The sequence below is a fragment of the Porites lutea genome, chromosome 11, assembly GCF_958299795.1.
Source record: "Porites lutea chromosome 11, jaPorLute2.1, whole genome shotgun sequence".
NCBI lineage: Eukaryota > Metazoa > Cnidaria > Anthozoa > Scleractinia > Poritidae > Porites > Porites lutea.
Window position 1 is genome coordinate 10,398,093 of NC_133211.1, and position 25,028 is coordinate 10,423,120.

Consider the following 25,028-nt stretch of genomic DNA (forward strand, 5'->3'; position numbering starts at 1 on the left):
GGCTCAATGTCAAGTTTTTGCTAGTATTGGACACAAGTTTTTCAGTCAATGTTTAGAATCCCCTGCACTTCAAACTTTATCTGCTACGTAAAGAAGAAAGAAACAGCTGGAAAAAATAAACAAATAAAAAAGAACAAATAATACTTTTCTGAAACTGCCTGATTGATAGGGCACGCAAGAGTTTGTCAGAGTGGCCATTTGCTTTTACCATTGCCCTTTATATACTATGATACTTTTTTCTTTCTCCATGTTCGTTAATGGCATGCAAGCCTGCAGTCTGGCTGACAGAAATTGAGGTGAGAAATATTAAAACCCTAAACATGGCTTCTCGAAAGTCCTCATTTTTTATTTTATACACAGTATGGTTCAGATAATGGCTAAATTCTCCAAATTGATTCCTTAGCATTTTTATAAACCATATGTCGGGTTTTCCTAGAGAAAATCACCAACATACCGATTAAATTCGAAAGGGTTCATACAAATAACCTTTAAATTTCCCGCCGGCCATGATGCACTCAAACTCAAACGCGTGAAGGAGTCTATTCTATTCTACAGCTACTCCATTTACAATTAATATAGACATATATCAATCCACATACCGTCTGCATCTTAAATCTTGTCTTGAGTAGATATAGCAGAGGTAGAAATGGTAAAAGCAGGGAGGAAATTTTTGGGAAGAAATTTATAAATATATTACGGTCGAAAATGCCAGGCGCGCATTTTGTGCCAGGACGCACAGCTCAGCCCTGAATTCATAGCGGTCCACCCCGCTCATTATTCTCCCTCTTTACCGAAAATACACATGGCGCCCAAGGATAAGGGTAAGATAAGGGAATGCTTCTAAAAGATTTTTTATTTAATAGTGTGATATCACTAAAAGTTAACACTTAAAAAAGGTTGTTTGATAAATAAAGAATGACTTTCTTGTGTGACTTAGTCAGTAACGTGTTAAAGGCACGCAGTAAAAGCGCGACAATGTTGGTCGTTCTTTTCCACGTGCAAGCTTCCTTGGCAATCTGCTGTCTTTAAAACAGTAGCCAGGAACGTTTCTACTGTGTGTGAAGGATTTCTGTCCGTTGATTGGAACATAATTTTCACAACTGTTAACGGTTGAATCAAAGAGGACTTCATATAGGTTGGTCGTTGAGGTAAAATACCTCTGAGATAATTCCAAGCCCTTATTTTAACTGGACGTCGGTATCTAAGCTTACTTAATTTACTTGCCTTTCTCGGAACATCTTGAATTCCCTCTACCCAGCGTCTTTTTACGTCATTTGGATGTTGTTTGGTACCGTGGAACCTCGATATCATGAAGCGAAGGGCCAAGGGACTGGCAATTTTTTGTGGGTTTAAAAAGGTTTCGATATATATATTGACGTTCTTTTTCATACATTTTACTATTACTTGGGTCAAAAAAAAGGACTTGGTTATACAGAGGTTTGTTATATCAAGGTTCCACTGTAGGACAGTGCAGTGATCAGATGAGAACCCTGAGGCTGCCTACTCAAAATTTTAAGGATTAGCAATACTAGATAAACACTGCACAAATTTAGGCCTTTGCCCCCTTCTTCTCTGGTTATCCTGCTTACTTTTGTTAAACCTTTTTACTGGGGTGATGGAAAAACCAGTGGGCGAGTTTTCTAGGGAAGAAGGGGAGCTGACATAAGGTCGAATTGAATTGATTGTTATTATAATTAATCTTGGTGAAAAAATGAAAGATTGTAAATTTTGAGCTCGGTGAACAATTGTGAAGATGAAATAATCAGCATGCCAAGAGTGTGGGACAAAGAATAAATCTGAGTCCCCAACAGGATTCGAACCTATGACCTCCCAAACACCGAGTGGGCGCTCTATCCACTGAGCTATGAGAACTCATGGAGCATGAGGTTGAAAGTTGTTTTAAGTACCATGATGTGTTTCGTCATTATTGTTTATTGCTCTAATGAATGAATGAATGAATGAACTTTATTTAAGTGTCAGGGTATTTAGCTATGTATTAGCTAATTGTGGACACTAAAAGAACATTCAAAGTACAAATAATAATGATAATAATAATAATAATAATTGATTAATTGAAACAGATCCTACAAGTCTTAAAAATCTATTTTAAGATTTATAATCATTTTAAAAACAGAGAAGGTTCATAATAAAAATCTATTCAAGAAAAATTCTTATTGTTTGTGATACTGGGAATAGCATATGGTGAACTACAGTGGGATTATGTAAATGTAAGTTGCTAAACAAATTGCTGCTACTCAAAGAATCCCTAATCTAGGAATTCTAATAAACCTTGTTTATTTCTTGTCTCTAGGAAAGTCAAAAGCTGGGGCCTCAGGAAAAGCCAGTGAGACTTCTAAAGCCCAAAAGGCTAAGAAGTCTGTCCTGAAGGGTGTTCAGCGTGCACCAAAGAGGAAGGTGCGCACAAATGTTCATTTTTACCGTCCTAAAACTTTGAGCCTTCGAAGAGCTCCCAAGTATCCTCGGCATTCTGCTCCCAGGACCAACAAACTAGATCACTATGCAATTATTAAGCATCCTTTGACAACAGAGTCAGCCATGAAGAAGATTGAAGACAATAACACACTTGTGTTTATTGTTGATGTGAGAGCTAACAAGCCACAGATCAAGGCCTCTGTGAAGAAGTTGTATGATATTGATGCCTCCAAGGTCAACACCCTTATAAGGTACCTAAAATCATGCAACACGTCTTTCTCAATTATTATTTCTCTTATGTTATCAACGTTTATGCTATAAACAAATTGTTTGAAGTTCAGTAGTTCAGTTTTTGTTAACAGCAAGATTTTCTTTCCTCCTTTAAAGCAAAGGTAAAGTTGTTGGAGCATCTGGAGCTTAGCTATCATTGCACAGATAATTTTCTCTAAGAAAGATGTTATTGCAAATTTTTCTCTTTCTGATTGCCACCTAGCCTACAACAAAGCACTCTGTCCACCAGTTAACAGAGTCCCTCCTTTAACCCTTTAAGCCCCAATATCCACATACAAATTCTTCAAACTGATCTCTATATATTTCCTTAAAGAATGTGTTGAGAATTTGATAAAAGATCAGAGCATTTTCTCTTAGATGATCATTTTATTAACTCTCATAACCTAATCTCTTGACAATCTATGGATATTGTTAGGAGAAAATTGATGTTGGTCACCATTGGGACTTAAAGGGTTAATGTCACACAGGCCTAGCAAGACTCCAAAGCCCTTTCACTCCTAACACTACCTTTGTATGATGTGAGTTGACATTGCATGCTCAGTATTAGATCGGTTTTCCTCAAATTTTGCATTGAAAGAATAGTGAATGATCTGCACATCAAAGACGAAGAGTCTTACCCCCCCTTCTACACAAGTCTTCTAGTACGACCCCTACAACTCTATGACCTCTTTGACTGAATGATTTTGTACAACAACCAATACATTAAGCCAAGGGGTATACTAAAAAAAAAATATACATGGCCTCATATATGTAGCCGATTTTTTGAAAACCAAGTACAGTACCTAACAAAATTTTCAGTCATGCGAGTGAAAAGGTGTCAAAGGGCATATTTCTTAAGCCCGAGAAGCTCCAAAATCACAGTAACGAAAGGAAAGGAAAGGAGAAAAAGAAAGAGCGAGGAGAAGGAAAGGAGGAGATGAAAAAAAAAGCAATGGTTGCACTCTTAGTTTTTATAATGGCTACTTTGGAGATAGTTTTTGGCTGAAAAAAACTGTTCGATGCAAAAGGTCCACTTGGTGATAATAATATCCAAAATCTGGCTAGATATACATAGTCTTATTTTGGACATTTCCTACTTTTTTTTGTGTAAGTGCCAAGTATTTGTAGACCTTTGGAATCTCATACTGACTGGCATTTTTTTGCTTTAGACCTGATGGACAGAAGAAAGCTTATGTCAGGCTGGCACCCGATTATGACGCCTTGGATGTTGCAAATAAGGTTTGTGATAAAAGTTTATGTAATTCTTTCCACACAGTTTTGTCATGTTAAAGTGATTTGTCGGTCTTACTTATCATAATTACAGTTTATCACCATGAGTTTTGTAGTTGCATAGAGGCAAAAGGAACTTCAAACAGTATATTTATCTTTCTTCCATCAAATAGGGAATTTTTTGGGCCAAAATCCCTTTCATTATAATTGTGGCTTCTTAAACCAGGGGTCAATTAAATAAAACTTTTACACGTGTAATTTACAAGTGTAGCCATTGTTTTAGAATCTAAGAACAATAACTACACTTGTAAAGTACATGTGTAAAAGTTTTATTAAATTGACCCCAGATCACTAAAGTGTAATGCTCTGTTACTTGTTGTTAAGTACATTAACAGTCAAATAATATAATGATTTAATAACTGTACTTACTCTGTTTATGTTTTTTTAATTCGCAGATTGGGATCATCTAAGCTGGCCAAATGAAAATGAAACAATAAAACTTGATTGTTATTTAATTATTGAAGGTTTTGTGCATTATTAATGATGTTTTAAGCAGACTACCATACAATGATCCACTACAACCACCGCCACAACAACAATATATATACAAGCAAAAGGACAATTAACCTGCAATGAAATTAAATAGCCTAAAGGCTATTGGCTTTGGTAATAACTACCGATAGGAAGCAAATCAAAAAGACTAGGAAGCCAAATTACATGATGTAAATTTCAGTACTAGGGCCAAAAGACATACATGCAAAATGGATATACATTGAACACAAACACACACAACAAAATAGTAGAAACTGCATAAAATTATTGAAAAAATATCCGCCATCTTTACTATCTGACTGCTGACTGCTAACTTTCCATATGATTATTTATGCACCAGTTTTTTGGGGCTGTTGGAAAGCTTCTGTCAGACACTTGTGGTGGCGTGGGGGTGTGGGAGGGGAGGGGTTGTTGATATGTTCATGGTAGGCAGGTATATCACTTTCCTCAACTGTTTTTACCACCCAGTACTTTTAGAGCCAGCCTTGAATGTGCTTGAATCATTGCAGGTCCCATTTTACAGATTGTAAAGTGCCTTCATCAAGTGAAATAATGACCTCCTAGTTTCCATCTCCCAAGTATAAGCAGTTACTGTAAACTGTCTTTACTCGACACTCAAAATAATTTAGTTACTGTAAACTGTCTGTATTTGACACTCAGAATTAGTTCTTACGCAAAAATGGCCACAATCTGTCATCATTGTTGTATTTCAGTCGCACAATAGTGTATTTTCTGGTGTGGATGATTTTCATAGGGAAAGCGTATTTTTTTTGTCACACTCTATGCATTTGGGTGAAGGTTTGCCGAGCAACTGGAACCCTTAGCCTAAATGTGCACAAGGCCATACAGCTTAAAAGCTTCATTTTACAGCCATATTATAAACTATTAAGAAACTAAAAGTCCCTATCCTATACCACACTAATTATTGACCACAAACTCCAGTTACTTATCTGTACTAATCAATTTCTTACCAATTTCTGTCATCTATCCCAGGGTTAACTGTCTCAAAACCATCCCAGGATAGCTTAGGTACAAAGGTAAAGGGGTATTTGCCTAGTCCCTAGGGCTCATTACTGCGCGTAGCCTATGCTTTTCAGGTGACGTGGAGTGAGCAAGTTTTTTATTGTCCTGGTCATTCGTCTTGGGTACATCACCGAAATGCATTGATCAAGAAGGTGTGAGAAGATGCTCTACAGGGATGAGGGAAGAGGGATATGCCCTCTCCCCCATATGAGTATCACTCAAAATGTATCTCTTGGGATCACATCATCTTGCATTAAAACTTAGCTGTATTTAACAAATTTACATTTCAACTGCTCATAACTGCTTGGGTTGAACCACTTTACCTATAAAACCAGTTGTGATGTCATATTTTAATGGTCCTAGCCGGTAGCTAATTTTGACACTGAACAAGTGCTTGGCAAGAGATCTTTCCAGGCAGATCCAACAAATGTGATTCAGTTAGCAGGCCAGAGAAAAATGCAGTCATGTCTACTAGCAGAAAATTCTATTAACAAACTTGTTCTACCACACACTTGTATCCCCTTAAAAAGTAATGATCAAATAATAATATTATTATTTTACAGTCCTCTAGCCTGCATTGCTTGAGATAAAATCTATTGATGTGTTTACTTTAGCAAGCAATGGCACATATTTTCTTGAACATTCTATTCCTCAAGGCTGGGCTCATCGAAAAATTGAGTGGAGCCTTGAGCTGTGAATGTATAAAAACTTGGGTGCCGTAATACTTCCCCGCTGAATATCCTTATAGATAGGGTCTCTTCTAAAAGGTTCTGACCAATCTACTTTTCAGAAGAGTTACGATATGCGTAGTTCCTTGATGCCATTGAAAGTTCTTTGCATACTGTGGATAGTGTAGTACATACACTGAACAAAAAGGTCAGACCATGTATGTGAATGGTCACTTACAAGAGGTTAAAATGGAAAATTATAAAACCAGCACAAAATTTGTTTACAAGAGGTTCTAATAATAGGCCTTTTCTTTGCCAAATTTGGTGCTTTGCACTGGTGGCTGCACTGACTTGGAGGTTCTACTGTATTCCTTTAAATGAGTAGATGTGGGACGTGTTTATAGTAGAGATCACCAGTAGTCAGTATGAACAACCACCAACACAAGGTATTTTTGGTTGTTGCTTATCGATGGTGTGATCGTTTGGTATTTTCCATTTTACTGACATAGGCATGTTGCTAACTAGACAGTATCCCAAAAATATATCCTTCCCTTTAAAAGTTAAGCCTAATGTAAACAGGTGTACTAATGGGTAGTATCAATAACAACACATAAAACTGAAGGATTGAAAATGCCATGACATACTGCCAGTAACATTGTTTATTGAACACTTCCATGCAATTCAAGTAACATCTGAAAACACACTGACAAAGACCATAAATTCTGGAAGGCCAAAACAGTGCTTGGTATTTTATGATAAAGGGTGAAGGGCTGAGGCAATTTGCCTTCTACCTAAATTTTTGAAAAAAAGTAAAAATTAATAAGACATGCAACTGTCCTGGATGAGAGAAATTTGAGAGCTGCTTGTCCTTGGACAAGCCTGGACTCGAGGTTTTTCAAGCCTGGGGTCAATTTAATAAAATGTTTGCTAGTGTAGTTATTGTTTTCAGCCTCCAAAACAATGGGTACACTTGTAAATGTTTTATTAAATTGACCCCTGAGTAAGTATTACCATCTAAAGTAGGTGACTGTTCCAGCCTAAACACCTACCAGGGAGCAAAATAAGGAGAGTGGTGGTTGTCGACTTTTGTTAGAGACATTTGCAAGGGTATGGCTATGCCCACAGTTACCATTTTTTTCTGCTTGATATGAGTGGGAGAAAGGAAGGGAAGCAAAGATTAAAAGATTAATGTGAATACTAAGAACCTATAAGAAACTCTGCTGTACAGTAACTTCATCCTGTAACTTAGTCACAAAGCATCTGTAATAATAATATGAAAATTTGATTGGCAACATTATAAATTTGACCTTGGGTCACTTAAACCTCATATTTCGGAGTGTCATTAATGGCTGAAGATTTCCTGGTGATTAGAGACATAAGCCCAACATGTTTTAGTAAAACACAAAATTAATCCATGAGGAGTTTATCTTAAACCCTCTTAGGTGAAATCACTGGCTACTTTTCCCAGGTGTTTCTTGGTGTTGTTGAAACTATAGTGCTGGTTGGCAGTTATGATGCTGGAATTGTTCATAGTCTTTTCATTCCATCATGTGCATGCCATTTTGGTGGATGCACCATCTGTAACATCAAGAAACTAAACACCTACCCTCCAGCACCTACTTAAAAATATTAATGATGGCTTTGTTTTTTCCACAAAACCTTGCCAACTAATAAAGGAGCCTGAAAGCCGTTTTTGTCTCATCAAGCAAAGCTCCTCCCCAACAAAAAAGGAGCCCAATAGCACCACATAATAAGGCAACCTTGGATGCTTAAAACGAAGACAAAAAACTTGAAAATTTCAGAAGGTTAATGATGAGGTCATTTTTGGAAATTCCGACTGAACATTCATACAGCACTGACTCGCAGGTTTCACCCCACTCAGGGGTGGGAACAGGGTGGTACGTCAGCACTTTGTAAATAAAAATGATACACAAATGTCAAGTAACTTTCTATTTGAAATCATGGCTTACAACCATAAAGTTTTAAGGTGACTGATACTAGACGTGTATTATTCAGTACCTTTGAAAAACGTTCCTCAATAATAATTATTAAGTGTCAGAAATCTTCATTCGAGTTCTTCTATGGCGGCGAACTCATTTTCAAGTTTAAGTTTCTTTTCTTGCCAGTTTTCTATTTCAGCTGTCAACTCATTTATTCGTCGAAGACTACCATTTGCCTTTCTGTCGATCTCCTCACACTCTTTGACCTTCTTGCTCAACTCATCTTCCAACAATTGCAACTTCTGCTCATAGTCTTGTTCTCTCTCGTTCGCCATGGCGTCTTCCATTTGCATCTTGTGAAGATTCTCTCCAGCGGTCTTTATCATCTTTTCTAGCTCAGGTATTCGATGCAGAGCTGTATCCCTACGAATTTCGGTACGAGAAAGCTCGTTCTCCATAACGGTCAGTTTTCTCTGCGCGTCGTTCAAACGCAACTGAGCGTTTTCGGCGGAAGATTGGGCATCTTGTACTTTAGTTTCGATGGTCCTAAGCTGTTCATCCGTTTCTACTTCAGCATAGCTCAGCTCTTTCCCTCTTTCACCTTCAACCTCAGCCTTCTCTTTCAACTCTTTTAAGGTCTTTTCTTTACCTTCTGTTTCAGACAACACCTCCTTAAGTTTTAATTGCAGTAACTGAATTCGTCTCTTGTACCCAGCAGCTTCATTCTCCTTCGCAAAGGCCTCCAGTTTCACCTCTTTTAGCTTGAATGTCGCATCTGACTCCCTCTCTTTCGCTTCCTCTGTCTTGTCCTTCACTGCAAGCATTTTCTGTATCACGTTCTCGACTTGCGACATGATTTACGCTTAGCTGTTTCTTCGTCTTTTCGCCAACAAAACAACCGTAATCACACCCTGTTCACAGCACCAGACAATGCTCCAAAGAGCATGACCCGCACGGGGAGACCACTGACAACTTGCAGTTTCACACCCCTCCCCTTATTCTTTCCAGATTTTTCCAGAAAAAAAAAATATATATATATATAACAATGAATTTGTTTCAAACTCTAACTACTCTAAAGTTATTAAAAATAATTTTATTTTTCCTCTTCTTTTTTTGCATAAGAGAAAGTCTCAATCGAGTTCCAGGGCCCCACTGCCTCTTAGCTGAAGAGCCTGAGACGAGATAATGATCGTGAAATGTGATTGGCTGAAAATTTTGGAGAGACGAAATTCGAACAGTTCGGTGGAAGCGACAGATCATTCGGCAGTCACATCTTTTGTGTTCCTACAACTGTTTTCAGTTCACATAATTCCACCATGAAATCAGTGGAAGTCTGAAATACTATTGTATTTTTTTTAACTGTAACGAGGGCAGGAAAGGGAGCTGTTGTAACTTTTGGGTCCGAAACAAACCTTTGTCTTCTTGTAGTAAACAAGGACCCGTACCGGGCTGAGCCTGCCAAGGCTGTACTCTACATAATTATTGGAAAACTGAGCGTCAGAATGGGAAGAAAAAGAAAACGAGGACAGTCAAAGCATGATTGGGGAATTCCAACGTCAAGGAAACAGAAAAAGAAGAGAAAAATTCGAGGAAAGATTTTTAATCGTGGAGTAAAAGCAGAAAAGCAGGGCGCTTATTTGATAAATTCCATGATGGAAAATATTTCTCTGGAAACATCGACCTTGCCACGTGAAAGACATCAACAAGATTCAACTCCTCCCTGCTGCATCAATATTCCTGCAAAACAAGTTTCGAAGAAACCGAGGCTCTGTGGAGTAAGCAGCTTCTTTATTCGCCTGAAGAGTTTTTCAGGCATTTTTCAGCGTCCAACCCGTTTCAGTTCAGTCCGAAATGTTTTCCTTTTATTGGATTGGTTGAGACAAATCTTTGGGTGTGGATTGCAGACACTAGGAAAGGTTAGTTGAACGTGATCATCGTCACCATTAATTGTTCTCGTCATGTTCTCCTACAAATATGATGTTAAACAAAACAATGTATTAAGTTTAACTGCAGTAGTAAAGATGTTCCCTGCTAGCCGCGGGAGGGGGGGGGGGGGGGGTGGAGAGGCCTCTGCTAGCAGTGAAAGTTGTCTTCTGTCTCCAGGGCCGGGTTCTTCAAAGCGGGGTTAAGATAACCCAGGGTTAGTGCGAAATTTTAATTTAGATATAAAAGCTTGCAAAGCAAATTCCCTTTGGTCTGCAATTTGGTGATTGGATGCTCTTAAAATAATAGGAAAAATTATCGGGGAAAATGCCGTTTAAACGAAAGAAATAAAACCAGGGTTAAAATTCGAACAACTGGGCCCAGCTGTTTGAAGGCTGATTAGCGCTAACCAAGGGTTAAATTTTTTACCCTGGGCCCAGTTGTTCGAACGCCAGTTAGCGCTAACCCAGGCTTCTTTTTCTTTTCATCGAAAGCACTCTTTTGGATAATTTTCTATATTTTTTTAGAGTATCCAATCATCAAATTGTAGGCAAAGAGAATTAAACTGAATTTGTTTTTTAAGCTCTCATATCTGAGTTCAAATTTCCCACTAACCTTGGGTTATCTTAACCCAGCTTCGAACAACCCAGCCCAGGTTCCTTTTTCCTTTGTTCAAAAGAATTTTCCCAGATTATTTTCTCTATTCTTTTTAGGCCAGCCAATCATCAAACTGTAGACAAAAAGAATAAAACTGATTTTGCTTTTTAGGCTTTGAAATCTGAATTTTGCACTAACCCTGGGTTATCTTAACCCTGCTTTGAACAACCTGGCCCTGGGCTCTGGATGACAAAACATGAGAGTTACCTGTACCCTTAGTGGCTGAATATTTTGATCGTCTTCCTTGTCATGTCTCTTAAATGATAGGTGATTTTGAGTAAGAATAATATAAAATGTACCATTCAATTCCAAAACCACTAATCCCCCCGGGAATTTGACTGGAGTTTCCATACAGTGGGGAATTTGACCCAAAATGAGGCCCACCCAGTTGGGCATAATTTGACTTTTATCTCAAAACATTGGTCAGCATGGGAAGAAAAAGGATAATTTAATTAGTAATTCTTTCTTCATTCAGCATGTGCACCAGATTCACGGGTTCATTGCCACTGTATTCACTGTCTTGTAATGAACAAAATGCTGTAAGACAGTTTTCAGAGACTTGAAATAATTGGTTGTGTGTGGGTGGGGAATTCGACCATCTAAACTGCCAACATGATATGAGGGTGTTTAACCAAAATTTTTCGAAAAAGTCAAATGCGCGGGGATTTGCCGGGGGTGGGGGCATGGATGTTTTGGAATTAACTGGTACATAACACTAGGCTGAAAACCCATTCAATATCCCCCACTGCATGAGGAATAAAAGGCCAGAAATGAACATTTTAATGATATGCATGTATTGGTCTAACTAACTGTTGTGTTGTTTGTTATTGTTTATTGTGCAGATTCTTTTATCGAAAAAGAATATAACCATTAAAGATGGTGGAAACAACTCTCAACAAGTTATGAAGAGGATAACTGACCTAGAGGAAGAAGTAACATTTCTCAAATCTGAAATTGCCAAAATTATGGTAGGGTAACCTTTGATTTTTAACTACTACCTGTAACAATGATCACAGTGCTCATTTATCCCATTTAAAATGCAGTCTGATAATGGCATTTTCCTTATTTCTCTTAGAAGACAAGCTGCCCATGTGGAAATAATGCTGTTGAGTGTTCAACAACTAAAGAGGGATACATGGTACATAGTCTTTCCAAAGTGATAGCTCCTCCACCACCCCCTCCTCCTCCTGCTCCTCCTCCTCCTCCTCCTGTTCTGCCTCCACCTGCTCCTCCACTGGCATTTCTCAAGAGAAAACAGGTAATGCAGGTGCATGACTATAACAATAGTGCAGTAAAATTATGGTGGCCTACCATAAACTGCTGCTTTAAAGGCCTTAGCCTGCGAATACAGCTGTTTCTCCTATTCTCCTATTTCTCCTTGCCGCTAAGGACGTTTCACCAAGAGGAATGTCTGCAACTGAGCTCTGATTAGTTGACATAGTAGTCATATTGTTTTACCTATTGTTTATGAATGACAGATGTCAAAGACAAAATACTACAAAGGTCAAATGTAAATGTGGTGAATCTACTACAAAACATTCAATATTCCTGGAATATATTCTTCTTTAGAAAAAGCATCTGAGTTTTGCTGGAACTTGTTTGCAAAAGATCACAAAACGTTGACCATAATCGACCAGGAGAAACATAAAATCAAACAAGTTTACATTATTTGGAACCCCATGACTACAGGATTTATGATGTAAACATTGATTTACATTATCAGTATGAAATTTCTGTCGCTGAGTCACAGACGTTCCTCCTGGCAAAACATCCCTAGTGGCGAGGTGAGGAGAAACAACTGTATTCGCAGGCTAAAAGCCCTGGGCTTAAACATCTTTTGGGAGGGCTTACAAACAGACTGAGGGGTTTATTTCCGAGGGGGGTTTAACCCTTATAACAGAATAGGAAAGGCTCTTCAAAACAAGCTATATCAATGCTTGTCAAAATAAGTACTTTTGTATTAACTGTTTTTTTTTTTTAATGAAGCTTCAAAAAATATAATCGAAGTCATTTCAATACAAGCTAGAGGGGGCAAATATAGGAGGGGGGGGGGGGGGGGTTAATCGGATGTATTTTATCATTTACAGGTAGATGGGCGTACTGCCTATAAGCTTGGGGGACTTTTAAGAAGCAGTTTATGGTAGTCCACTACATGTAATGTATTAAAAAGTAACATCGTAATGATAAATATGTTTAATTTTATCTTAAGTTTATCGTTTTTTTTACAGAGTGGATCAAAGGGTGTGGACTCTAGTGATACTAAGAAGAAGCCAACAACTGCTTTAGTGACTTTGGAAGATTTGAAAAAAGTCAAGTTGAGAAAAGTTTCACCAAAGAAAAACAGATTAAGGGTCAAAGAAAATATTGAATCCAATACTGGGACTGATGTAAGTTTGAAGATTCAGCCCCAGAAACCAGAACTTAGGAAAATTAATCAAAGAAAGGATTTACCACAGTGTGTCATCAGTTTGAGGGAGATAAAGAAGGTCACTTTAAAAAAGAGAACGGCAGAAAGTGAAATTGATAAAGTCAAGTTGCGGTAAGCTTCAATATTGTATCTTGATCAGTGGCACATACATATATAACAGGGTGTAAAAAAGTTACTGGTACAGCTTGTCCTTTGGGCAAGCCGAAGCCAGCATTTACCAGCAATAGTTGCAGTTGTAGTAGCCTTATTACAGTCAAGCCTGGTCAAGCATAATAATAAAAATATTCAAAAGTGAATTTGTTAGTAGTTGTAGATATTTCAGATTCATCTCACCCACAGTAAATTAAATTTCTGCCAGCTCAGTTTTCTTGAATTTGATGTAAATTTCTTCAATAAGCAATTTTGTCCCTTCAAAGATTTTTCAGTCGGACAGAATACAGAGAAATCATCATAAAAAATTCACTGCCCATTATGCATGCAGGAATGCAGATTTGAATTTGATATTGGCTCAGTTTCAACAACTAGCAGATTTGTTTTCTCATTTTCTTATTAGGTGATTCATTAATGACACCTAAGGGGTCATGCGCAACCTGGCAGGACTGTAATAAATTTACATGAAGTCTTATAAAACAGATGTGTCTGTCACATGTTGGTGAGAGACATCCAGCTTGAAACTTATGTCTGTTTTTAGGGATTCTCTGAAGAGTTTCCATTTATTTTACAGAACACCTGAGGAAATGATCATTACAAGAAGTAAGCTACGAAAAGTGAACATTACTCGAAGCCCTGGGGGAACTCCTTTGGTTTCTAATAGAAATAAGGAAAATGGAACTGGTCTAACACCAATGATGACAAAAGCACTGCAGAGGAAATTCCAGGTAAATACGATTCCATTTGAGAATCCATTGATTTATTGGTAATCATCAGGATGATTCAGAGCTTATTTTATTGAGATGATGCACGAATAGTTTTTTAATAGTAATGTTTCTGATTTATAGCAGGCTCATCCTTATTCTTCACCAGATTCACCAACAGCAAGAAGAAGCAAGGTACATACTTGAGTTGTAAAGTGTAAAATGTTACATCTCAATTCACACATATTTACTAACAATAGCAGTGGCGAATCCAGGGGAGAGCCCCCCTTATTTTTGACCAAATGGAGGCCTGAAGGGCAGGAAAATTTTTTGACACTGTCCCCCCCCCCCCACCCCCCTCCTTATCTGAAGGTCTGGATCTGCCACTGCTACATGTACCTTTAGCTGTTTCTTATTAAAAGTCCAGTGATGTGTTCAAAGTGGAAATGAGATTTTAAGATGCTTATTATGTGTACTAATAGCTATCATATGTTGTTAAAATTCTTTCCATAATATAATTATTTTGTTATTTAGTTTTACTTAATACATGTATTGGTATTTTGAGCCACAACAATTTGCTGACTGTCCCCTTTGAATTTGATCAAGTTCAACCTAATGTGTCTCACTGTTGGGAGTGTTTTTCCTGAAAGCCCATTGGTAATGCCCCGCCTAAAATACCATAACTGAGAACAAAAGTCTCTCATTAAGGAAGTCTGGGGACCCACTCCCTTCAGAGGATTAACCCATTTACCCCTGAACGCCCTTAACCACTCTTGCAGATCCACGGCCCTTGCACTGCTTGTGACCCTATCAGTTTTATTCATCATAGGGAACTTTGACATGTTGTAGGATAAAGAGATCTTAATTTTGCATTAAAATGATCCTAAAATAGAGAGAAAGAAAACAGGCCAAGAAAAGTGAATGAAGATAGGGGAGGGGATAGAGAAAGTGAAAGGTACCAATCAGTAGGTTCCATACAGCTAATAATAGTCGTCATGTATAATTAGCAGTTATTATTATTATATTAATTGTTGATAAATGAATTTTATTTCTTTTCAGAGTTTTTCTCCAATGGCTGACTTTTCACCAAATACTCCAAGTCCTTTATTAATAAATAAATTTTAATTCTATGGAGAAGACAAGAAGTGATCAAAATCACAATTTTTATTCTCAGTGAAGTAATCAATTTTTAGTTTAATGGCTTTAAAAGTTCACATTTCAGGGTTTTTTATCAGGGTCTAATTTTTCTAGTCTTTGTAATATTCTTTTTCAATATTATTCTCTTTCAATCTGAGTATGATGTACCGTTTCATAAGTATATAGACCTATCAGATGACTATATAGCAGAATATTGTATACGTATACCAAACTAATAAATATTTTTCAAGGTCCCAATATTTTTATTGCCCCATGTACCTGTACGCAGTCAGATCAAACTGATCCCATGCACTGTACAACTTACTCCCCAAGTTGTACAGTTGCTCGAACTCTCCAACATCATATGTATAAGAATAATTACAATTACAGAAATGAAAAAATTAAATGAGATTTGAAATTAAAATTTCTTTCATACGCTCATGTTTATAATGCAAATATGAGAACTTTGATGCAATTAAACAACTTGAGTGCCTAAACAGCCATAAAAGTGGTGCAATGGAAAGCCTGGTTTAATAGCATGGTCCCTGTTCCGCCTGATTGGGACTGTCTTGCTATGATTCCTGCTTATCCTGTTCTGAGTCCATTCCCCAAACCTCTAAAACTGTTGTGTGTCTTTCATTTTTTTTGAGTTGGTTATTTGGGGGGGTGGGGGAGGGGGTAACACTGAAGACTTCAACTGAAGACTATTTTGTTCTCGCCCGAGGGAAGCTGAAACCGAGCCCAAGATCTAAGATGGCGGCGCTCGCACGTAACTTAAGGATAAATCAGTTTTTGAAAGTTTTTCAATCTTGTAGCGGTCGACTGCTCGTAACCCAGGCTTCAGAAAAATGCTTTGCAGACATCAAGTGCTCCCCACTGCGAAAAAGAGGTCTATTAAAACTGAAAGGAAGAGATACCATTAAGTTTTTGCAAGGACTTGTGACCAATGATGTAGAGACGTTCCAACTGGAAGCGGAAAGAAAAGCAATGTATGCTTTTTTCTTAAATTCTAGTGGTCGAGCATTGTACGATGTCTTCCTCTACAAACATCGCGGTACCGAGGAATCGCCGGCATTTTTCCTCGAGTGTGATGTGGGTGCAATTTCAGACCTGATGAAGCATTTGAAGATGTTCAAATTACGCTCTAAAGTGGATATTTCTCGTGCGGAAGATTGCGAGCCTTGGGTGATTTTTTCCCCTTCCGGTGCTGTAGATTTGCAACACCCATCAGCTCGTTCAGATATGCTGGTACTTGAAGAAGACCCCAGGGTAAAACTGCTGGGATTTCGAATGGTGCTGCCAAAGGGTTCTAGCCCCTGCGTGTGTTTTGACGATATGTATGAAACTGGAGATACTTTTGATTATGACGTACATAGAGCCAAGCTTGGAGTTTGTGAAGGGGTGGATGAAATACCACCAGGAAATGCGATGCCTCTGGAGTATAACATAGGATATTTAAACGGAGGTAAGGTGCACACCATGTGTCCAAAGCATTGCAGTCCCCCCCCCCCCACCTTAACATACTTGCATCTCCAACTATCCCTGTAGGGGGTAGTCTGGTTATCAGGTCTTCCTTAGGGGTTAGGGGAGGAGATTTGAGCAGGAAGGGGGAAGAGAAAAAGAAACTTTGTTTCCCTTTACTCTCTCTCCTTTTCACATCTCTCATCGCCCTTTCTCCCAGAAATGTCTGATCCTCAGGCCATGGGTTTTGATCTGACAGCCCCTTAAAGTCATTAAATGACAAAAGGTAATTAGGGATAGGGTTACTGGAGGTTGATGTTTTCCCCAGGAAAAGGTATTTAGGGGTTTGGATTTGGGACCTAAGTTGAGCCCCAGGAATGGGGGAAGGAGTGTAGGCAAACTCAGGGCACCTGGACATTAATAGGAAAGCCAAAGTGAAATTCGTAAATTGTAGAAGACAGCTTCATGTAAAATTATTGCTTCCAAAGAGGATGGCTCTTTATGTCAATATTTCCTGGGCATAAATTTTAAATAAATGTGTAATAGTTTCGAAAGAAACTCTGGTTTTTCATTAGCGGAGGAAGAAAGTAATAAAACACCAAGTGTTTTAAAAACAGGCGTTTGAATTTTTTTATAGTGGTAAAATGTTGACTTTGCATTGTCAACTCAATTGATAAAACCATGTTTCTGTCCCGCGCATTCCCTGTCGCCATCCTGGGGCTTATTATAGACAGGTGCATAAATGAGTGTAAAAAGTCTTTAGTAGGTAGTCTTTTTGGAAGTAGGAGAAAGGACTAATATAGTGTATGAGGAACCTTGATCTTAGTTAGGCTGAAGTTTTGTAATGAGATTTAGTTGTATGATGTTAATGAGGCTTATTACCTATAATTCTTGCAGTGTCTTTTCACAAGGGATGCTACTTAGGCCAAGAATTGATCGCAAGAACACACCATACTGGTGTTGTAAGAAAGCGAACAGTACCATTAAAACTAATGGATCCCAAAGCAGAGTCAAGTCATTTTGAGTCAGGTGCTCGGGTAAGCACATCTGAAGGGAAGGCTGCTGGCAAGCTTTGCATGGTTTATGGACAGTATGGGACAGGGCTCATGAGACTGGAGATGTTAAAGAAAGAAGAGAAATTTTATGTTAAGGATAAAGAGGGCAAGGATATAGAGCTTGTGGCATCAACTCCTCAGTGGTGGCCATGCAAAAGACATGAAACATAACATGTACTCTCCACAAGGAACCAATAATTTACATCACCTGTCAGTGAATGAAGTTCTCTGATATGGGATGGTTGGAAAATTCCCTGGCTGTCACTAAGAGCTGGCATGGGAGCCCGATATTTCCCCTTGCTACTATCAGCATGACCCTTTGACTGCTTACATGGAAAACAAGATGAAAATGGAACTCAAAAGACCTTCCTAGCTGTTTAATTCCCTGCTTGCTGATCGCATATACCCAGGAACTGTTAGTGACAGTCCTACACTATTAAAACTCATTACTTATGTCACAATACTGTAGTGTTGAAGGATATTTACAGTGTCTGCAATTTGGCATCCTTAAGTGTTGGCCACTTAAGGGTTGACAAGACAAACAAACAGTTCCTCAAGACTAGTAGATGAAGTCTCACTTGAAGTGCTGCATTTTTACACAGGGCATTACTCCTTCACGTCTATAACTAAAGTTACACCAATCTTATTCTTTATACTGTCAAATGATGAATCAATTATTGACTCATTTACAGTATAAAGATGATGTCTGCTTGTCTGTTTTAGTAAAATAATGTGAATGTTCCATTTCTGGACAGATAGAATAGCTTTAGTTGAAGTCAGTGTTCTTGTAGGATGGTATCCAAAAAGGTTAAAACAAAACCCTCCAAATCCATAACTGACTTGCAGTACTATTTTTGAAAAAAAGGATGTCAGAGTAGTCCAAGACCTGTAGAAATTATTTTTGATGTTAACCCAAAGGAAACTAACAACTTCTAAGGAATTCTGTTGATACAATATTTACTCTCTTCTGCTCTTCAAAGTAGAGATCAAGCAGCCTTAACTGAAACTGCCTTTCTACACTTCAGAACCTTGGCATAACAAAATTCCTAAGTATTGGGATTATGTTAAGTTTTACAGGGTTACATTGTATTAGAATCCTGTTCCATACTTACCTGGTGTCAAGTATATATTTTTATATATTTATTATCATTATTTTTTTCTCTTGCTTATGTCACTTTACTGCTAGTAATACAAAGTCATGAAAATCTCCCCAATTTTGGAAAAAGGAGCCCCACATTGCTTTGGGTCCATAAGAAATGCATGTCATTTCTGTGGTCCTCATCCTCTAGAGGTCTAAGCTACCAAGCCCAAAGTGTCCCCCCTAGATTTTAGTTACAGGTGTGGTAGATATTGGCCAGTGCACCAATCCCCCTCTCCTCCCTGGCTCTTTTTCTATCTGCCAAAAGAGAAGGAGAATGACAAAGTGACTTTACGATAACTTAAATGTTTGCTGCAAAGAATTGAGCTCTCCTTTATGGCAGCAAGTTAGATACCCAGCTACTCTAGCTAATAGTTGGGATTGTAGGTAGATCTGACAGAAATACAGTTACAGTCATTTGGGCTTACAAGCCTAAATACCCTTAAGAAAAAAATAAAATGACCTGATTCACCTATAATAGTGAATGGCCAGTAAAATTATTCAAAGATGAAAAGCTTTCTAAAAATGAACACCAAAATATCATTGACTATCATGCCATCTTTACAGCCCCCTTGTTGTTTATCTCGATGACTTTCAATGCTCTGAGAACCTGAAAAATAAAACCAGCAGAGACAAAAAATAACGCTATGATCATTACTTTTCATTACATGTACCTCCAGGCCAAAAGGCCTTTGACGACAATAATATTGTTGATCTCATTGTAAAAAAGTTTGTCACAAATAGTTGAATTTTGCTGCATGCCAAGCCCATTTTGGCCACAGTGTTAAATAATTATCTTTAATGATTTTGAAACTCTGATTTTCCCATAGTAAAGGTTAAGGATTTAATGTGCCTTCTAATGATTCATATCTCACTGAGGAAGAATTCAGCTGTATGGCCAAGTGATCAGAGTGGTCAGTGGACTTGCAATATGGTAGTCTGGCACTGACCTTTAGCTGGATAATTTTTACTCCTGGTCACCCTAGCCAAATGGTTTGCAAACCTCTAGCTACACAGCAAGCAGTGGTTTCTCCAGGCCAGACTTAACATCCAGTCAAGAGAAACCACTGCACTCAGGGTAACCTCTAGCTGCCAGCTGTGTTTCTCAGAACCTTCTGGTCCCAGGTGTTCAAAAGGTGGCTAGCACTATCCGATGGATAAATCTCTATCCAATGGATAAGGCAGCGGATAAGTATTTGGGAAACCAGTTAGGAAACCAATAATAATAATAATTATTGGTTTCCTAAATACTTATCTGCTGGATAGTGATTTATCCAGTGGATAGCACTATCCAGCGTTTGAACAACTGGGGCCTGATGTTAACTTACACATTTTTAGAAGGGCCACATGAAAAATACTGGGTCACACATAATACACTTATTAAATAAACACATATTAGAGTAAGAAGAGACGACCATTTTAACAAAACCAAGTGCGCATGAATACAACCAGTATTCACACAGTCATATTAATTTTGGTATAAATGGCATATCTACACATAACAGGCGTAGCATGCAATCCCTACCGATCTGTATCATAGCTGAATAAAAATAGGCAAAAAAGTATCATTCTCAAATTGATTCTCACATAATGATAAGCTTTGACGTATCATTAATTGTTTGCCAAAGATATAAAAATGTGCTGTAAATTAAATCACCAAATACTCACCCCACGTAAGGAACTGGAAGGAGGAGGAAGGGGTCTCAAAGACCAAAAAGATGGTAATTTCTAGAGGGTTAGACGGTCATGGGGAGGTATCAGTGGTTATTTTCTGGAACTTTGCATTAATTTCTATTCATTCAGCAAGCCAGGCAGAAAAAGATTACCTTTAATTTTGCTTCTCCAGTTGCACCAGTTACCTTGAGCCCCATTTTTGTCATTTCTTTAGGAGTGAGACTAGAACTAATTATTCAAAATGGAGAAAAAATCAGTCAATTTGTTTGGTGAGAAATATAAAATATTAATATTAATATTGTAAATAATACGAATAATATATTCAGTACTGTAACTTGGAAATCAATGTGTGTAATGATGTTAAACGTTCATTGTAAAAACTATCATATTTAGTAACAGTGCTGTGTTGACCAAAACACACACAGCAATACATGTACCTGTTTTTGTTTTTCTTAAAATGTTGAAAAAGGACCTCGTAAACCTAAAATAGTAAAATTGCAAATCTCTATAAGTACATGACAGAATAATCAACCCTTGATTTAATGAATTTATAGCATGAATATTTCTTGTTTTGGGGGGTCATTAATGAGAATTTAGAGGTGTCTTGTTTCAAGCAAAGTTAAAGTTAACCTTTTTGGCGATTGTAAAAAAATTGCAAAATTAAAGACCGGAAAATAAGAATCCCCATGAAATTTAAACACGCGAATTTTAATACCCATATAAAATTCAATCACAGAAAAAAATAATCTACATTTAATAACAACACCATGATAATTATGTATCAACAAATTCACAAATTATTTAGTGATTTGCCTGGCAAGTTTCATTCTGTATCTTCTGTTGTGAAAAAACATTAATTTATAAACTAAGATTTCGCATGAAGTATAGAATCTCGCTATAATCTTCATGTTCCAGTTTATCTAAAAGCTCAGACTTTTCAAAAAATAAAATGAAGTTGAGAACGCTTTAATCGCAAAAATAAAACCCCGCAAAATACTGCCTCTCCAAAATCACAAAATTAAGTACCAATAAGATACTCCAGTTTGGCATATGAAACCATTCATCAGCTAGATACCTATACCTTGTTGACATCTGCCAGTTTCACTCGGCCTCGCACAAGGTCTGACACTGACAGAAATTCTTTTTCATCTATTGCAATAAATTCCTTTCTTCCTCTTGAAACAGGTTTTGTAACAGTTTCTGAAACAAAATGATTCGTGTATATTAACAAAGTTATTGAGTGTTAAGATTTTAAAAACTGATAGATGCATCAATTGTATTTTACATTAATTTGTATCTCTTGCATGTACATGGTTTTGTATAAAAACTGCAGTACCTAGTTGAGGTTGTTTTCCTCTAGTTTGATCAACGGATGTATTGTTCTCTTTGTCTTCATCATGGACACTCTGTTCTGAACTTGTTGTGTCTATTTAAACAACATGAAATCTTAAATTGATCAAAGACAAATGGCAAAGACTACAAGACTTGGTACATCATATCAGTTTGATTTCTGCATTTACATACCTATTCTTAAACGTGTTTCTAGTGCTCTCAAAAACTGCTCATCAGCGTTTGAATCTAAAACCTGATAAGGCAAAAGAGTAAGAAAGAGTTAAAAAATTTATACCTTTTTCTAGAAATTGAAATTTAAAGTATTGTACTAGTTACAATAATATTGAGTCACTGTGTTACTGTTTCTCAGTTATGAAATAATTTTGTATCAATGAACCTTTGAAAATCTTTTATAATAGATGACATGTTAGACTAAGTAAACCTACTGAGAGTCCAGCACACTTTTGCAATTGACGTAAAAGATCCTGGCAAGCCAGCATTTGATCCGTAAGAACGTCTTTGATTTCCTATTAAAACAATCACAATATAAATTACAAGCATGCACTTATTTAACCCAAAATTTTAAGATTTGGGTGAAGACAAGATGAGTGATGACAAGATGAGTGTAACTATTTGGTGTCATTGACAATCATTGACTCTAAAAATAAAAATGTAAATTAATTTTTATAAACAAAATTTTATACTTTGACAAACTTAGAATAATTTCAAAATACAAACATACCATTTTATTGCTACAAAACAAATAAAAATATTATTAACAGAGGGCACTATATATCGGGGTATAAACTTAAATATGTCACCCAGCTGTTACTGTCTCTGAATGTACAGAAGTGGTCAACTTTTTTTACTAAACTTTGCCAGGTTACACCACTGTACTAACAATCACGAGACTTAATATGAAGAAGTTATATTTCTTTCATAATTTTCTTTCGATTGATATATGACATACATGGAGAGAGGTCGTCCCCCTTTGACCTATTTTTCAAAAGAGCGTCTACTAATTCTATTAGGATTATTTCAGTCAAATGCACCCTGTATTCAAAGACTGTACCTCCTGTTTAGAGCAAATGCAGGATGCTTCTTCAGAAAGGCTCTTAAATCGTTGTTTGGCTTGATTTATCCTCTTCAACAGTTTGATGGGATTCAGCTGAATAATATATTAAAACCATTAAATCTTAATACCTTTAAAGGAAATGAATCAGTTGCTTCCTGCAACCAATACCTCAAAAAAAGGATTGACTGAAGTAGATTACAAAATATTTTGAAATAAATGTGTCATCATATTCATCAAATCAATTAGATTATGATATCTTTGAAAGGGATATCAATGTAAGATGAGGCTTCAATAATGTTTAAATGGATTAATTTCATAAGGTTAGAACAGCTTGATTCTCAGAAGATCTTAGGCACAAGGAAGTGTGATCCAGGTACCCCCAGTTTATCTGAGAACTAGGTTAATCCTTGATCTTTAATTAACCCAAAATTTTCAGTGCATGAAAACTGTAGCCCAGCCTTAGTTCTGTGGGCAGTATATAATTCAGATCATCCACACAGCACAGGATCTTTCATCAGACTGACATTTTCCCTGTACTGTTTGATTGTTATTGGTGTGCTTGTTTTTTATTGTTGTTGTTGTTGTTGTTTTTTTGTTTGACTGCACATTTTTTCTAAGTATATTCTGCAAAATTGTATCTTTAATCATTAATGTTTAATCACAGTTACACTGTACATCCTCAACTACATAAATGCAGGGCTTAGAGTACTGGCTGGTCAATTGACAATGTCAAGCCAGAGTGGGGTCTTGACAGGCCAAAAGCTCCACTCGCTGGTCACATGGAAAGATGATGCAAACTCTTATTCTTTAGTAAATACCCAAATCCTCACCTGTAAATCTTAGATATTTTTGTCTCTCTGTAAAACTTATGCAATCACATTCATTAAGATCATATTACAAAAGGATTAGTTCACTTTTGTTCCAATTTTTTGACCGGTCAGAAAATGAATCTTGACTAAGCAAAAATTTGTCTGGCCAGTCATCATGTCCGGCCACCATCTGAAAATTAGTTTGAGCTCTGTAAATGTAATTGATTACAGGTTATATCATCAACATACTTCATCTTGACAACTTTCTGAAAACTGCTGAGAGAACTCTGTCTCCAGTCTGAGGGAGATGTAGTTCAGGTCTGACTCAGCCTTCTGAAACTGTGTAATTCAGAGAAAGACAACCAATACAAATTGATGATGTAGGTGATGGAAGTGTCTTGTTTAACATAATTAAAAACATGTGCAAGAATGGATGCTTGAAAATGACAGAGTAATGAGAATAATTCAAATAATGTAGGACAACTGTTTAAGCAAAATTCGGGTTATGTTGTATGTGTTGAAACTGAAAAATTAATAAGTATAACAAAGCATAGATGACAGTGGATAAACAACAGAACATAAAACCTTCAAATTTTGAAGATTTCTGATTCAGAAATAAAGCAAAATTTGCTACATTCAGCTTGTCCATTTCTTGCAATACTACAATACATTGATTACAGCAGAATGTTTTAATTTAGATTCAGAGATGCAGCAAAATTTGCTACATTCAGCTTGTACATTTCTTGGGATGATACAATACATTGATTACAACAGAATGTTTTAATTAACAGTTCAAATTATTGTTACTTTTGCATAAATTCCAGCAAGGAAAAGAATTTCCGGGAGGAAAGACTCCAGTGCAACCATAAGGATCCATATGTATATTAGGGCACGTTTACTTTTCAACTTAAATTTTTTTGTATTTGGCGCCAAAAACTGTCTCAAGCAAAAACAACTTTTTGTATTTGTATTAACAGAACACAGAGGAACAGAAAGCGAATTGACAGTATAATGAGCATAAAATTTGTGTTTCAAGAGGGATCGAGTGGAAGTAAGAGAAAAAAAAGCTGATATTACCAAGGCTTCAAGCTTGTCTACCGCAGGCTCCATGTCAACCATTTGCAATTCAACCACCCGTTGTGTACGACACACGAAAAATACTACTTGGACCCAGGACCTATCACCGTTTTGACGAGACCTTCCGTTTAGCTTTTCAGGGAGGGTTGATTAAAGAAAAAATTTCCTGCGAAAAGGCCCATTATTAGATGGCACCCACCCCCTTAGGAAAGTAATTTACTGGCAATCGTGGTGCTCCGCTACAGTTGATTAGCTCTGAGTTTCCATTAGTAGTGAGTTTAGAACGGATAAG

At 37.2% G+C, this 25,028-nt stretch overlaps 5 protein-coding genes across 6 annotated transcripts; 3 read left to right on the forward strand and 2 right to left on the reverse strand.

The window, feature by feature from the left end:
- Positions 1-734: 734 nt before the first annotated feature.
- On the forward strand, positions 735-4,448 carry LOC140953003 (large ribosomal subunit protein uL23-like). The gene is made up of 4 exons (XM_073402475.1): positions 735-821; positions 2,312-2,684; positions 3,873-3,942; positions 4,389-4,448. The coding sequence occupies exons 1-4, from the start codon at positions 803-805 to the stop codon at positions 4,401-4,403; spliced, it is 477 nt and encodes a 158-aa protein (XP_073258576.1). The 5' UTR covers positions 735-802; the 3' UTR covers positions 4,404-4,448.
- A 2,345-nt stretch (positions 4,449-6,793) lies between these two features.
- Positions 6,794-9,060, reverse strand: LOC140953001 (tropomyosin-2-like). Its single transcript, XM_073402473.1, has one exon. It carries the CDS (start codon positions 8,968-8,970, stop codon positions 8,242-8,244), a length of 729 nt encoding a protein of 242 aa, XP_073258574.1. The 5' UTR covers positions 8,971-9,060; the 3' UTR covers positions 6,794-8,241.
- A 308-nt stretch (positions 9,061-9,368) lies between these two features.
- Positions 9,369-15,373, forward strand: LOC140952977 (uncharacterized). 2 transcript variants are annotated; one of them, XM_073402444.1, is made up of 7 exons: positions 9,369-10,032; positions 11,539-11,664; positions 11,772-11,954; positions 12,925-13,235; positions 13,849-14,002; positions 14,123-14,173; positions 15,038-15,373. In XM_073402444.1, exons 1-7 carry the CDS (start codon positions 9,619-9,621, stop codon positions 15,101-15,103), a joined length of 1,305 nt encoding a protein of 434 aa, XP_073258545.1. In that variant the 5' UTR covers positions 9,369-9,618; the 3' UTR covers positions 15,104-15,373. The 2 variants fall into 2 exon arrangements, with proteins under 2 accessions (XP_073258545.1, XP_073258546.1); XM_073402445.1 differs by having other exon boundaries at positions 14,148-14,173.
- Positions 15,374-15,868: 495 nt separating this feature from the next.
- LOC140953196 (putative transferase CAF17 homolog, mitochondrial) lies at positions 15,869-17,884 on the forward strand. Its single transcript, XM_073402695.1, has 2 exons — positions 15,869-16,580; positions 17,474-17,884. Exons 1-2 carry the CDS (start codon positions 15,869-15,871, stop codon positions 17,800-17,802), a joined length of 1,041 nt encoding a protein of 346 aa, XP_073258796.1. The 3' UTR covers positions 17,803-17,884.
- Positions 17,885-18,009: 125 nt separating this feature from the next.
- Positions 18,010-24,784, reverse strand: LOC140953000 (SKA complex subunit 2-like). Its single transcript, XM_073402472.1, has 10 exons — positions 24,737-24,784; positions 23,909-23,998; positions 22,848-22,943; positions 22,222-22,302; positions 21,968-22,028; positions 21,780-21,869; positions 21,525-21,643; positions 20,881-20,924; positions 20,596-20,671; positions 18,010-19,379 (listed from the first exon to the last, which is right to left on the reverse strand). The coding sequence occupies exons 1-10, from the start codon at positions 24,776-24,778 to the stop codon at positions 19,320-19,322; spliced, it is 759 nt and encodes a 252-aa protein (XP_073258573.1). The 5' UTR covers positions 24,779-24,784; the 3' UTR covers positions 18,010-19,319.
- Between the last annotated feature and the right edge of the window lie 244 nt (positions 24,785-25,028).

Excerpts from the sequence above, each read along its gene's own strand:
- LOC140953003 (XM_073402475.1), top strand. Across the intron at positions 2,685-3,872 it reads AAGGTCAACACCCTTATAAG|ACCTGATGGACAGAAGAAAG; the intron begins GTACCTAAAATC and ends TTTTTGCTTTAG.
- LOC140953001 (XM_073402473.1), bottom strand. The coding sequence starts at position 8,970 with ATGTCGCAAGTCGAGAACGTGATACAGAAAATGCTTGCAGTGAAGGAC.
- LOC140952977 (XM_073402444.1), top strand. The coding sequence starts at position 9,619 with ATGGGAAGAAAAAGAAAACGAGGACAGTCAAAGCATGATTGGGGAATT. Across the intron at positions 13,236-13,848 it reads ATTGATAAAGTCAAGTTGCG|AACACCTGAGGAAATGATCA; the intron begins GTAAGCTTCAAT and ends TTTATTTTACAG. Across the intron at positions 14,174-15,037 it reads CAACAGCAAGAAGAAGCAAG|AGTTTTTCTCCAATGGCTGA; the intron begins GTACATACTTGA and ends ATTTCTTTTCAG.
- LOC140953196 (XM_073402695.1), top strand. The coding sequence starts at position 15,869 with ATGGCGGCGCTCGCACGTAACTTAAGGATAAATCAGTTTTTGAAAGTT. Across the intron at positions 16,581-17,473 it reads CATAGGATATTTAAACGGAG|TGTCTTTTCACAAGGGATGC; the intron begins GTAAGGTGCACA and ends TAATTCTTGCAG.
- LOC140953000 (XM_073402472.1), bottom strand. The coding sequence starts at position 24,778 with ATGGTTGACATGGAGCCTGCGGTAGACAAGCTTGAAGCCTTG. Across the intron at positions 23,999-24,736 it reads TAGACAAGCTTGAAGCCTTG|TTTCAGAAGGCTGAGTCAGA; the intron begins GTAATATCAGCT and ends TGAATTACACAG. Across the intron at positions 21,644-21,779 it reads AGGAAAACAACCTCAACTAG|AAACTGTTACAAAACCTGTT; the intron begins GTACTGCAGTTT and ends ATTTTGTTTCAG.